Source organism: Rhopilema esculentum, chromosome 19 (assembly GCF_057945365.1).
Source record: "Rhopilema esculentum isolate cy_ngs chromosome 19, ASM5794536v1, whole genome shotgun sequence".
NCBI classification, from domain to species: Eukaryota; Metazoa; Cnidaria; class Scyphozoa; order Rhizostomeae; family Rhizostomatidae; genus Rhopilema; species Rhopilema esculentum.
Window position 1 is genome coordinate 610,810 of NC_142833.1, and position 11,967 is coordinate 622,776.

An 11,967-nucleotide genomic window follows, 5' to 3' on the forward strand; every position below is an offset into this window, starting at 1 on the left:
TTCTAAGCAACAAAACATATGTAGCAGGAATAGCAAAGTTGAGCTGTTGATGACAAATGGGTGCAGAGTACTCTAATTGAAATTTAACATTGAATAAAGAAAATTCGTGCTGATTTGGATTTCAGTAATTTTTGCGCAAGATACCTTCTCGTAGAAAGCAAAATTTAAAATGATAAGACAACTAACCTCCAAGGATGATAAGTTTAAAATGAAAGAATATCTGAGGTGTGAGGAAGCCTCATCCCTGCTGAAGCTTAAACTAAAGATGTCAGACCTTATAGCAAACTACAAAGGAAAGTACACTTATTCGCTTTGCAGAGGGTGTGGCTCCCATGAGGAATACATTGAACGCCTTTTGAATTGTCCAAATTTCTATCGAATACCGAAAATGGAGAAGACTTGTTTAGCGACAAATAAAGCCAAAGTTCTCAAAAGAAACAAGAAAACACTACAAATATTTCTGAAACCAAGGGATCTACTCAAATTTCAGACTTAATACGTGCTTAAAATTTTATACAGATATTTTTTTACAAAACTTTAAGGTTTATCATTTCGAAAGCCATTTCGATCAAATGCTATCAGAAGTTACTTTTTTTTAATTTGCATTCCAAGAATCCAGTGATCAGTCCTGTCCCTCTTTTGCAACAACATTGGCTTCTTTTCTGAGAACCATTTGCTACTCAAAGTTTATTCGTCCATTATGTGCAATTTGGCATATTCTTGTCATTTTCTTGACATCTTTTTTATGTCAATTTTTATTTCAATGAGGCAATAGCTTTTCCCGTTAATGTTTAACACTAAGCAGTCAAGCGCAAGCAAAAACTAGATTATTCGGCCTTGAAGTCCCTCTTGGAGTATCATTCGCATTGCATTATCTTAATGCCCTGGCTTGAGAAAATAAATAATTAACGTTGAGTTTGTTTTAAAGTCAACTACTGAATCACAACTGCTTTCTTTGTTGTCACTGTCAAAAATTAAGGAGAACTCTACAACTAATTATGTGCATCTACGCTAAACCTGGATCCATGAAAAATCAAAATTCCAGAAAATTCCATCACATTAAATGTTCCAATTCCCTATTTACCTCCCATAACTTACACAAATCATACTTTTTTTGGGGCCCTTTTTGCCAAATTTTAGAGGGGGCCCACGGGCCGGTGGGCCAGTCCGCCACTGGTTGGAGCTAAGACTCTTATAATGAACACAGAAAATAGTTTTACAACAAAGAAACATTTTGTAATGGCCTCTTTAATATAACTTTCAAATCGAATGGTAAGGAAATGACGGTAGTAGATCAAGATGGTTTTAAATAAACTTGTCACTTTTATGGACCAAACTATAATGTCTGCATGTTTCGGAAAATCTGCAGAGCCTGGTCGTCGCTCCATGTAGCAGTTTTAAATTCGAAGTACAGTTTTAGATACTTCAGTATAATTTGAATAATTTTGTATTCTCAAAGTCATTTTGTCGGAAAAAGTAAACAAATTTCTTTCAAGAAAAAGGGTCTGTGATTTTTTCTAGACAATTCACATCAAATAATTTGGTAGCCCATAGATGTATACTTCCTTTGCTTTCTTAATAAACATTTACAGTATATGAAGATTTAATTCGTGCAAGACCATCCATTGATATGTTTTATTAGGTCAACAAAAGCCATAACATTTCATTTTTATCTAAAAATATTAGAATTTTCATAGATATGACCCTAATTACGTTGAACCAAAATCCACAGGTAAAACTGCATAAGCAAAAGTTTTGCCACAAAGACTTTTAAGGGATACGATGATAAATTTGTCCTTTGTTCTCCCTAGTTTAGAGTTGGTTTGTACACTCCCCTCACGAAAGTACCAGAACAGTTCGAAGATCGATGGCGCTTTCAGACAAAAACAAAATTAGGCTGGCGAAAACGACTTTTTAAATTAGTGATTATAATTTTTTGAGAAACCCTTCCAAAATAAACCAGAACACCAAAATGCTGCAAAACTTCTGCGCTTGTTATCTGTTATCATTTTTTGTTAAAATGAGAAGCCTTTGCGCTACAAAAAATCTACCGGCTATTCATGCAGTTATTGGCTGCGAGACAACACCGGTAATGTTTGGTGTAAGGAAAGCTAACATTTTAAAAAGCTTTAGGGAGTTCTGGAAAGGAAAAATTGCTCGAGGGAGTTACGATGAGACAGGTAATCTGCAAAGACATTCTCGCGAAATCGATCGAATTTGTTCAAAAATAATCATACAAAGGGGAATGTGACGAAACACTTGTGCAGATAAGAATAAGAATTCGCAAGGCAATGAAAAACAGGTAATCAGAAGCTCTACAACCAGATCCATACTGGTCGACACAAGCATTTACAAAACGGTAACATTACCAAAAGTAAGAGAAATTGCCTTTAAGCTTTGGTTAGACATACGATGAAAAGAATGATCTGGCCTACAGATGGTATTAGCGTGGTGTAAAAGAACAAAATTTCTTTATATATTCTAATTTTGAACATACATTTGATAAATAAATAAGAAATGGCACTAAGAGGATATACAGAGAAAAACGTTCTTAACGGCTTGATGAGAAAATATCCGATCGTCAACGTTAAAAAATCTGTGAATATCTGCAGAAAATACTGGAGTCAGCCAACTAATTCCCAAAATCTTTTTCACACAAATTATTTTCGTCTTTTACAGGGCCCCGCACACCCTCCGCTAAAAAACTGCAAGATCTGCAGCGCTCTAGTGATGAAATCGAAGAAAATTCCGTAACCAATGAAGACCAGGGCGTGGGAAATAACGGTGATCAGCTTGAAGCAGACGACGATGAGTGGAACTACAATTTCTTTGGAAGTTCCAGCAAAGGAGACAGTGATGAAGGATGAATGGATTCCATATCATTTTCTATACAACGAAATTTTAATTTTGAATGACTTTTTTAACTAGCTAAAGATTTTTAGGCATACTTTCACGTGTTATTCAATTACCTTTAAAGGAAGATGAAGTCATAAAATGATGATGACGTCACGAAAGAACGTTTAAAAGTAAGTATAATAGTAATTCAATACATATTTCAAAAGCACTGAACGTGTGCTATTCGAATATCGAACATATTTGACAATGATAGTTGCGAGAAAACAATTAAAAAGGTTCAATATGAATTTTCTCCAAGTTGATGACGTCATCAAAAAATTTGACTTCCGCTCAAGATATTTTTCATTTCATCTCAGATTTGAAATTTGCTTAGTTAATTTAGTGCCAAAATGCAAGAAAAGTTGAGGTCAAGTCCTTGGCTGATTTTTAAAGAATTTTTATTATTTTTTTGATGACGTCATCAAAAACAGTAACTTTCGGTGATAATTTTTTTTGGCCCATCTTGGATTTGGAATCTCCATGGTCGATTTAGTAAGAATGTGAAATAAAATTTGAGATTAGGCAGTTTGCTAGTTTTTTCTACAAAATTCCCTTTCTATTTTTAGACTTCTTGTTTTTCAATTTTTTTGCATATCTCGAAAGCAGCAGTCTTTGAGCATCCAATGATGCTAGCAATTTAATGATTGTTTTTTCCCATCATTGTGATAAAACATTATTTCTAGACACTGCTCAGAGATTAATTCTTTTGTTTCGGTCGCTATCATCTTGAAGAAAGGAAAAACCCTCACATAGTTACATATCGATAAGATTATTTTTTCAACGAATAAAAAACTTCAAGAAAAAGATCGAGTAAATTGATAAAAGTGTTTTCATGAAAGCTGACTTTGAAATTTGTAACCAAACAGCAGATTCACAACTGAATTCGAAACTGTCCGGATGCTTTCGTGAAGGGAGTGCATAAGTTATCTCAGCGACGAATTTGATGTTTTTGAATCGTTTTCAAAAAATTATTTACACGTCAGTTATTTGCAACAGTCATATGTAATTACAAATTTATTAAGACGAATAATTTATCGAAATTTCTCTCTTCACGATAGTTTGCCTATTCAAAGGTTCCTGTTTGATAGAGGCTCTTTTAAATTGTACCACCTGAAATATGCCAAACCTATCTTATAGGTAGGGCTATTGAGTAATTATATTTTATGTTACTTCCCGCTGTAAACATTTTGATAGACATTTTTGTATGTTGAGATGAGACAAAAATACAATACGAGTATGTATAAAACTTCTTTCATATGCGCCTTGCGCCCACAAACACACCAATTCATCAAAAGGGAACCTCGACTGCACATACCAGAACGAAGCCTGTTGTCATAGAAACAGCAGACATCTTTGATTTCGTTTAAGGCCTGTGTTTTGAAAAAATTGGGAAGTGCATGGCTTTATCTGAATAGGTATGTTATCCAAAAGCGGTTTCCTTCTAAATGTAGTGTTATTCTGTAGTTATTTTGTGTCTTTCTGAGCATCGTCGAACTGTCTTTTCTGAGCGGTGTAGTGATTTGTTAAATTTTATTATGGGAGATACATTTTTAGCCATTCTAGAGGGCTTGATTTCAAAAATTTTCTTCCGCGTCGGACCCAACCATGGTGGGTCCTCCTTTGTCACTAAACTTGATCCTTAGCCCAACCCCAGATTCAATATTGTGGCCGCCACCTCTGTCAGATTCAATGGTGCGATTCAATGCTCGAAACTTTCAAGTTGTTGAAACAACTACTATTTAATAACTACTAAAGAATAACAAACTTTAACCATGTTTGTATATCATACATCATATATGCGATTACACGCTTATAAGCCAATTCAAAATAGCTTGATATTTTACCGAACCACGATCGAGAAGGTCAAATGTTAGGATAACATAACTTTTCCATACATATTCGCATTTTAGTCAAACTTTATTTATGAAATTTTGCATTCAAGTTGCAAAAATCGATTTCCCTTCTAGAAACACATGCTTTATATAACCACGGTATTCTGTGACGATATATAGATAGGGCGCAAAAATCGACTTGGCCACCCCAGGGAAAACATAGCCACCCCGCCACTGTTCCCATCCATTCCATCCATCCACTGCTGCTTAATTCCACTAATCCAGTGGTGGTGCCAGAAATCTTCCGACAGAGGGGTTGGAGCTTCCGACAGGGGGGCTAAAATGACTAAAATAAGCAGTTTTCGTACGTTTTTTTGTCAAATTTGCTCCGACAATAACCTAAAATTTCCTCCGTTGGGGGGCTAGATGCTTCCAATGGAGGGGCTGTAGCCCCCCCTAGCCCTCCCCTGGCGCCACCACTGCACTAATCTATAGCGAAATGGGGACATTTAGACCCCGTTTACACTATGTCGGTACCATGCCGGTATGGTTTGACGCCGGCATGAAACCATATGCCGGTATGGGTAAATCCAGAAATCCTTCGTTTTCTTGCGCCCTGTTTACACTATACCGGTATGATATCATATCGCTTGAGAAAAAACAATAGCCGATATGTTAATCATTGCCCCATTGTGACCTTGTCCAATTGTGTGCTTGCACATGACTGCCAAAAAGTCGTGTAAACAAAGAAATGAAACTCAATGTGAAATTAAATGTGAATCATAACAAAAAAGGAAGAAGGATACGAGAAAATAAAACAGACACTATGGCATTCTCCAAAATTTCTTCCATTATCTTCAGAATCGCTTAGGTTTTCGATTTTAATTAGCTTTCTGTCTTTTTTTCTGAGAATTGTTGAGTAATCAATTCACTTGAACACCTTTCATAGTGAGCAATTGTTTACAAGATGAGTGGTAAGTTATTTCGTTCAAGAGGAGCAATAATTTTGATTTGACCACAAGAGATCACCAACTTGTTTGCTGTTTTCTATCAATTGACGCGCTTTTCTAAATGAAAAATAAACTAATTTTTGATATTTTTAGCCCCATGTTGAAAGTGGCATGAAATGATATTGGTACCATGCTGGTATGACCCGTTTACATGATGTCGCTACTACACTGGCATGAAGCCATACCGGTATGGCTATGTACATGGTTTTAATTCAGATTAACACCTTTTCATATTGGTATGGTACCAGTATCATGTAAACAGATGTCCTAAAAACAAAGGATATCATGCCGTTGTCATTTCATGCGGCTGTGGTACCGACATTGTGTAAGCTTTGAATTTCTGCACAAAGCCGTCAACACGGTTGTGTTATTGCCAAAAAGAAGTGGCAGCTAAAGAATTGTTGTGAAGGGTTCCAAAGAAATCTCAAAAGGTGTTGGTATTATTGCTAAACTCAGGCATTATGTTCCTAGAAATATACTCATCAATATTTCATATTTCATTTATACATCTGCATAATAATTATGCTCTCATAAATTGGGGAGGTATCTTTAAAAGTACCCATAGCAAGCCTTTGTTTCGACAGTTTGATCTCCACAATTTCGAAGAATGTTACAAAATTGGATTAGCAAAATTCATATTTGATGTCACCCAGAAAAAGTGGATTCAAAATTGACTCTTGTTTGAAAATTAGTTCTCAAAAGTGGATTCAGGAAAGAATTGGTGATTTCTAAATTAATGAGCATCTGAGTTCTTTTGAATTGTAAGTAAGTTAGTAATCATGTAACCTGTAATCAAAAGCTTGAATAATGTATTAAATCGATTTTAATTAAATTGAATTGAACAGATTTATTAACCTTTTTATATCATTGGAAATAATACACTAGCATCTTTTAAGAGAAATCCACTTTAGATACCTAGGTTTATTATTAGCTGTTATTTGTATGTGTTTATTGCTGTTTGTTCTCGGTAAGTTGCTGTGTTCCTTATTTTCTACATTGATGGAAATAGCCCATTGCATTTAGCCAGGTGTTCTAACATAAACCAGCTCCAAAATTGTATACTGCCAGGTGATTCTTCACTACATGCTTTTTAAAAAGTTGCAGCTTTTCATTGCAATTGGTACAAAAAAGGATATTTGCACCAAAAGTCTATGTGCAAACAGAAACAGACTATGCATGCTATATTTTTTCAGGCAACAGAGAAGATGCAGAATTTTATCTGGCTGCATTAATTTTCAATGGCCAAGCAAGATTCAAAGCAGAAATTTACCCCTACTCCACCAACATCAGCAAGACCACTTTCTAGTAGAAGGTAGCTAATATAGTATTGATTTTCAAGGCGTTGGTTTAAGTACAAGTCTATCTTACCAGAAACGTTTGAATTTAAAATTATGTGCTCCATTATTCAGAAAAAGCACAAAATATTTCCTCTTTTCCCCTGGAAGCCTCTAATAGGAAGGTGATGCAAGTGTAGTTTCAATTCTATTTTATAATTTTCTATTTAACACAATATTATGCCACATAAACATTTACAATTGATGTTTACTTTGCCATTTTTAAGGGAATATTTATATTTTGCTGTTCAAGGATTTCAAACATTTTCATCAGACCTGTTTAAGTTTCTTTATTAAAGTTTTGCCTCTTTAGCTTTCATTTCCATCAGTATTTAGATTTGATCTCTAGAACCCATTTCTATTTCTTATAAATTCTTTCCCTTTTCCTTCCTTCCCTTTTCTAAACTCAGCACCACTTTATCAAATCATAGTGTACAGAATTTAATGTTTCTATGTGTCAAAGAGGTTTAATACTATAATGTTATCAAATAACATAATCTTTTCAATATTGTATTGCTAATGTCTTTTTGCTATTTGTGTACTTCAGGGTCGTCAGGAGGTCTTTAAGGTCATCTTCTTTGAATAATGATCAGAAGGGGACTGGACTGAGCAGCACAGAAATTGACAGAGACACATCAATCGTATCTTCCTCAGGGAGAAAGTCTTCATTTTCAAATTATGGTGTTCTTCCTCCTATTGACAGCTCGATCGACAGTGATCATAAGTCTTGTAAAAAACTCAATGAAGGAAGAAAAAACACAAACTCAAAGATGACTGGCAGCCATGACTGTCATTGTGATTCACGAAACCAGAAAATTGCTAATCATGGACCTGATACCTTTGGAATAAGACCAAATTTTGGTGCTGATGAAACTAAAAAACAAAAGCAAGACCACCAATTGTCTGAACAGATAATAATAAAAAGCACTAAGGACATCAACAATTTTCATTCCTCCACCAGGAAATCCATTGACACGACAAACAAAGTCAATAAAGACAGGAGGCTTTACCGCAAGGGCGATATTTTTAAAAGTTCGTCAAGTATTGAATTTTCTTCCAGTTCTGGTAAAAGAAGAGAGATTCCGGGCAATCCCTTGTTTACTGCCTCTGCCGAAGCAGACAAGACAAAAAATGATAGATTATTATTGGCATTTAGAACCCCTTCTGGAGAGAGACTGGAGAGGTATTTCAGTCCAACAGATCGCATTGGCGATGTCCTTGCTTTTTTAGGAAACACGATCGAAACCCAAAGTAATGACGAAAATGTACAGAATCTAGAACTGTTTACTAACGATGTCCCGAAAAGGAAGTTAGATGATTTAGAAGTAACTCTTAGTGAATGCAGGCTTTCAAATCGGACTGTTCTCAATGTATTGATATTGGAAGATTCGTAATAAAGATAAAATATTGAATCGGTCTGTCTCAGTGAGATGACTAATATTCTATTCACCTCATAAGTCTATCTATGTATAGCTATAAGGACAAGGGTCGTGCACTCAAGGTTGTAATTGGGCCAAAATGTTTTATTCAATTAAGAATTGCACCACTTGGGTAACAAAGAAGCCAATTTTGGGAACACTGTCGACGTTTTATTGGAGACTGAGGAAAGCTTGTTTTTCAGCTTGTTCACTGAAGGTCTGCAATTTCGAGGGAGTGGTTTGGAAATAAACACAACTGGCTTTGTAATGCTTTGTTACTGCCGCGAGTATTGGCACAGATCTGTGGTATTTGATCTCCACTGCATAAAAGCAATAATGTTTAACAAGGGCCATGAACTTAAGATAGTATTAAAACTAATATGAACAAGTAAAATAAATAGTAACAATAGATCTAAAAATAAACACAATACAATACCTAATCTCTTCCAAACTTACTTTACCCTCCCCACGCAATTTTCAATACCCTTTGACCTACAAACAAGCTGATAAGCTGTAGGGAAAGGTCTAAATAAAGAGCGTCATTTAAGCTGCAGTTTCCCTTAATCATTCCACTCGATGTACACTAATGCTGTTTCAAAAAATGTCTTTGTGGAACATTGTTCCATTTGTTAATGTTTTCCTTTGATGTCGTTTGTTTAAGGCATATTCAAAAGGATTATAGAATAGGATAAAATTAGCATGAAACTATTGAATTTTTATACGAATAATTCTTTGAAATAGCTTTAACCTATCTATGTTACTTTTTTGTAGAGCTATTTGTATGACCTTATCTTAGGGTTTTATTGTTGTTTTTTTAAACAAAGGCAGTAATGTAAATTTGCAATAAACCAAAAAGCTCATAATCTTGAGAATGTGTGTTGTTACCATTTACATTTCTGCTTTCCTGGTGAAATAATCTTCCCATAATCATTGTAATTTCTCCATAAAAAGAATTAAAAGAATTGTCCCTGTAAATTTCAAATCTGCTCACTGTGTCGGTGACTGCACAATCCTTTGACCATAGCTTCTTTTTTTCTAATTCTTATTTCTGGAAAATCATTGAGGATGGGCTTCATTTCGTTGTTTTTTGCTGTCATAGATCTTTTCCAAACCCAGGCATTCAGTTCTATCTGCCATTCTCTTTATAGTCAGACCGAGCTCCTCCAAGTAATTTTCATTTTCATGTTGTAAGCCATCCTCTTTTCCAGTGGCCTTTTGCATCCAAACTTCTCTTGAATATTATTATTGTAATTTCCTGGCGGTTTTTCATCGATTGTAATGAAAGCTCTTGCCACACATTATTCAAGCGGCTGGTTCTCATGGATCATAAATGAAAACGATTATAGAGAAGTAAACATAGAGAAGTAAGACGAAAACGATGCAGCGAGATAGAATACGAAGAGTTTCACCAGCCTTTAGCATAATGTCGTGTGGCAGACAATAAATCACTTTGTGCATAGTAAGCTCAATGCTGAAGTTTATTAAGCTCTTGTCGTGACGTAACATCGCTTTCTACCAATGCAACCAGCATCGTTACTATAAGAGTAATTGCAGGCATAGGCTTACCGGAGAGGATGCTTCTCAATGGTATAATACCTCACTTGGTTGGAATAGAACCCCCTGTCTACGGCGTCTAAAGCGAATATCATTCAACATGAATTCTCATTCAGAACAGGGCCTCGTTAGCCTAAATCGCTCATTCGGAGAAGGAATAGCAAAGGACCCAACATTGGTCATTGGGAAACATCTGTTTACACAATACACATAACCTTCCAAAATATCTGTTTCAATCGATTATCACAAAAGATTAGGGTAAAATTCAACACGACCAAGACACCAATAGCTTTAGGAAAGTCGATGTGCGGTCGACGTAAAGACCTCCTTGCACGCTGTCACAATCATTCTCACCCTTGCCTTCTAAACAATTAAAAAATTTGAAGAAGTTTTGAAGATAGGCAGGTTTGTAGACAGAGTCCGATGGAATCTACACCCATTTATTTTCTAAATTATTAGAGGGCTGGACACAAAACATCACTGGGGGCTTACACTAGGTGGTATGAAATATTATAGCTTAGCCTCATGAATAATGAAAGGGTTGGGCAAATAACGAGGAGTGTGGTTTGTAGGCAGTCGTTTCTGTGTTTGGAAATCCCTTTGACGTCTTTCAATCATAAAAGGTTTACGTTTCGAAGCCTTTTTCTGGCCAAGGTGATACTAAGTGAATTATAAAGCAAGCTGACCTGCCTCTTTCGTTTTACAATGTTTGGCGTTAATAATTGATAACTGACAATGAGAGTTTGTCAACAAATAATGACAAGTGTTTCATGGAGTCGAGGTCACAAAGAAGTGGTAAGGCCATTTTCATGATACGATACGGTGAAACAGGGGGTAAGTGCGTCATTTGCCATGCAAGACCCGTCCGTAGATCCTGTACGTGTTTCGTTTCGATTGCTTTTCTCGCATTTTCTGAAAACGTTCCTAAGGCCTCCGACGAAAGAGGGTCGAGAGGGCCTTGGCCCCCCACTTTTTTGCAAAACAATATAGCTTTTTTCAAAATCTTTCGTTATTGGTGTTGAATTTTGCTTTGCCACCCCCCCCCCCCACTTTCCAACCTGTATCGGAGCCCATGTTTCCAAGTCCATCAAGGGAAGTTTTTAAAAAGAAATAACCGGGAAAATGTTTATGATCCAAAGTTGAAGATCGTGCATGGCATTTTACTGCTGATGCATTCGCTCCGTATCTTATCAGTGTGTTAGCTTCAGTCTTACCTGCTTATCCCCGTCGCGACGGGAGTTTTCCCGGCACAATCTCATCTAATCGTAAGTTGCGGTTGAATGGAAATAAGTTGTCAATGTTTGATAGCCAGACTCACCCTTTTGTTGGGTGAGGTGATGTGAGTGTGAGCGTGAGTGTGAGGTGAACATCTAACCTAAGCTTTGGAATAAGAGGTATCTTGAAAGGGGGAACATCAGATAGAGTTATTCGGTCTTGGAGAATCTTGTCAAAAATGAAGGAAGAGGGAAGGGGGGGGGGGCTGACTAAAAGTGAGGCGAGGAAGACTTTTTAGATCTGATATGAGAATAAATCCAATAATGAAAGAATCCGCAACCATATTTATCCCACTGAAACTTTTCTATTTGATTTGCAAAATCTTGCAAGTTTCTTATCCTCTAACTTTTTTTCTAACTTTTTACTTTGTATTCTAGAGACAATAATTTTTAAGATATGTACCCTATCATGAAAGGGATAAACGGGTCTCTTAAGCCCCCAGCTCTTCCTCCTTCCCAATGAAGAATTTCTTTATCTGCCTAAAGAACTATTGAGCAATTTAAAACCTTTATCTCCTTCGCTGCTCTTGTTTGGAAAGATCAGAAGTAGAGAGGCGCCTGTAATAATAAAAATATGAATATTTTCTGAAAACTTTTTCTGAAAACGTTTTGTGATGACCCCCGTCTCCATCCGTCCATTGATTTGCATA

General features: G+C 36.1%; 1 protein-coding gene across 3 annotated transcripts; it reads left to right on the forward strand.

Annotated features, from left to right (window-relative positions):
- Nucleotides 1-4,214: 4,214 nt before the first annotated feature.
- LOC135688448 (uncharacterized) lies at nucleotides 4,215-8,908 on the forward strand. 3 transcript variants are annotated; one of them, XM_065205300.2, is made up of 4 exons: nucleotides 4,248-4,310; nucleotides 5,831-5,924; nucleotides 6,931-7,049; nucleotides 7,619-8,908. In XM_065205300.2, exons 3-4 carry the CDS (start codon nucleotides 6,976-6,978, stop codon nucleotides 8,463-8,465), a joined length of 921 nt encoding a protein of 306 aa, XP_065061372.2. In that variant the 5' UTR covers nucleotides 4,248-4,310; nucleotides 5,831-5,924; nucleotides 6,931-6,975; the 3' UTR covers nucleotides 8,466-8,908. The 3 variants fall into 3 exon arrangements, with proteins under 3 accessions (XP_065061371.2, XP_065061372.2, XP_088970082.1); XM_065205299.2 differs by lacking the exon at nucleotides 5,831-5,924 and having other exon boundaries at nucleotides 4,215-4,310; XM_089113956.1 differs by lacking the exons at nucleotides 4,248-4,310; nucleotides 5,831-5,924 and adding an exon at nucleotides 5,931-6,170.
- The last annotated feature ends 3,059 nt before the right edge of the window (nucleotides 8,909-11,967 follow it).

Excerpts from the sequence above, each read along its gene's own strand:
- LOC135688448 (XM_065205299.2), top strand. The coding sequence starts at position 6,976 with ATGGCCAAGCAAGATTCAAAGCAGAAATTTACCCCTACTCCACCAACA. Across the intron at positions 7,050-7,618 it reads AGACCACTTTCTAGTAGAAG|GGTCGTCAGGAGGTCTTTAA; the intron begins GTAGCTAATATA and ends TGTGTACTTCAG.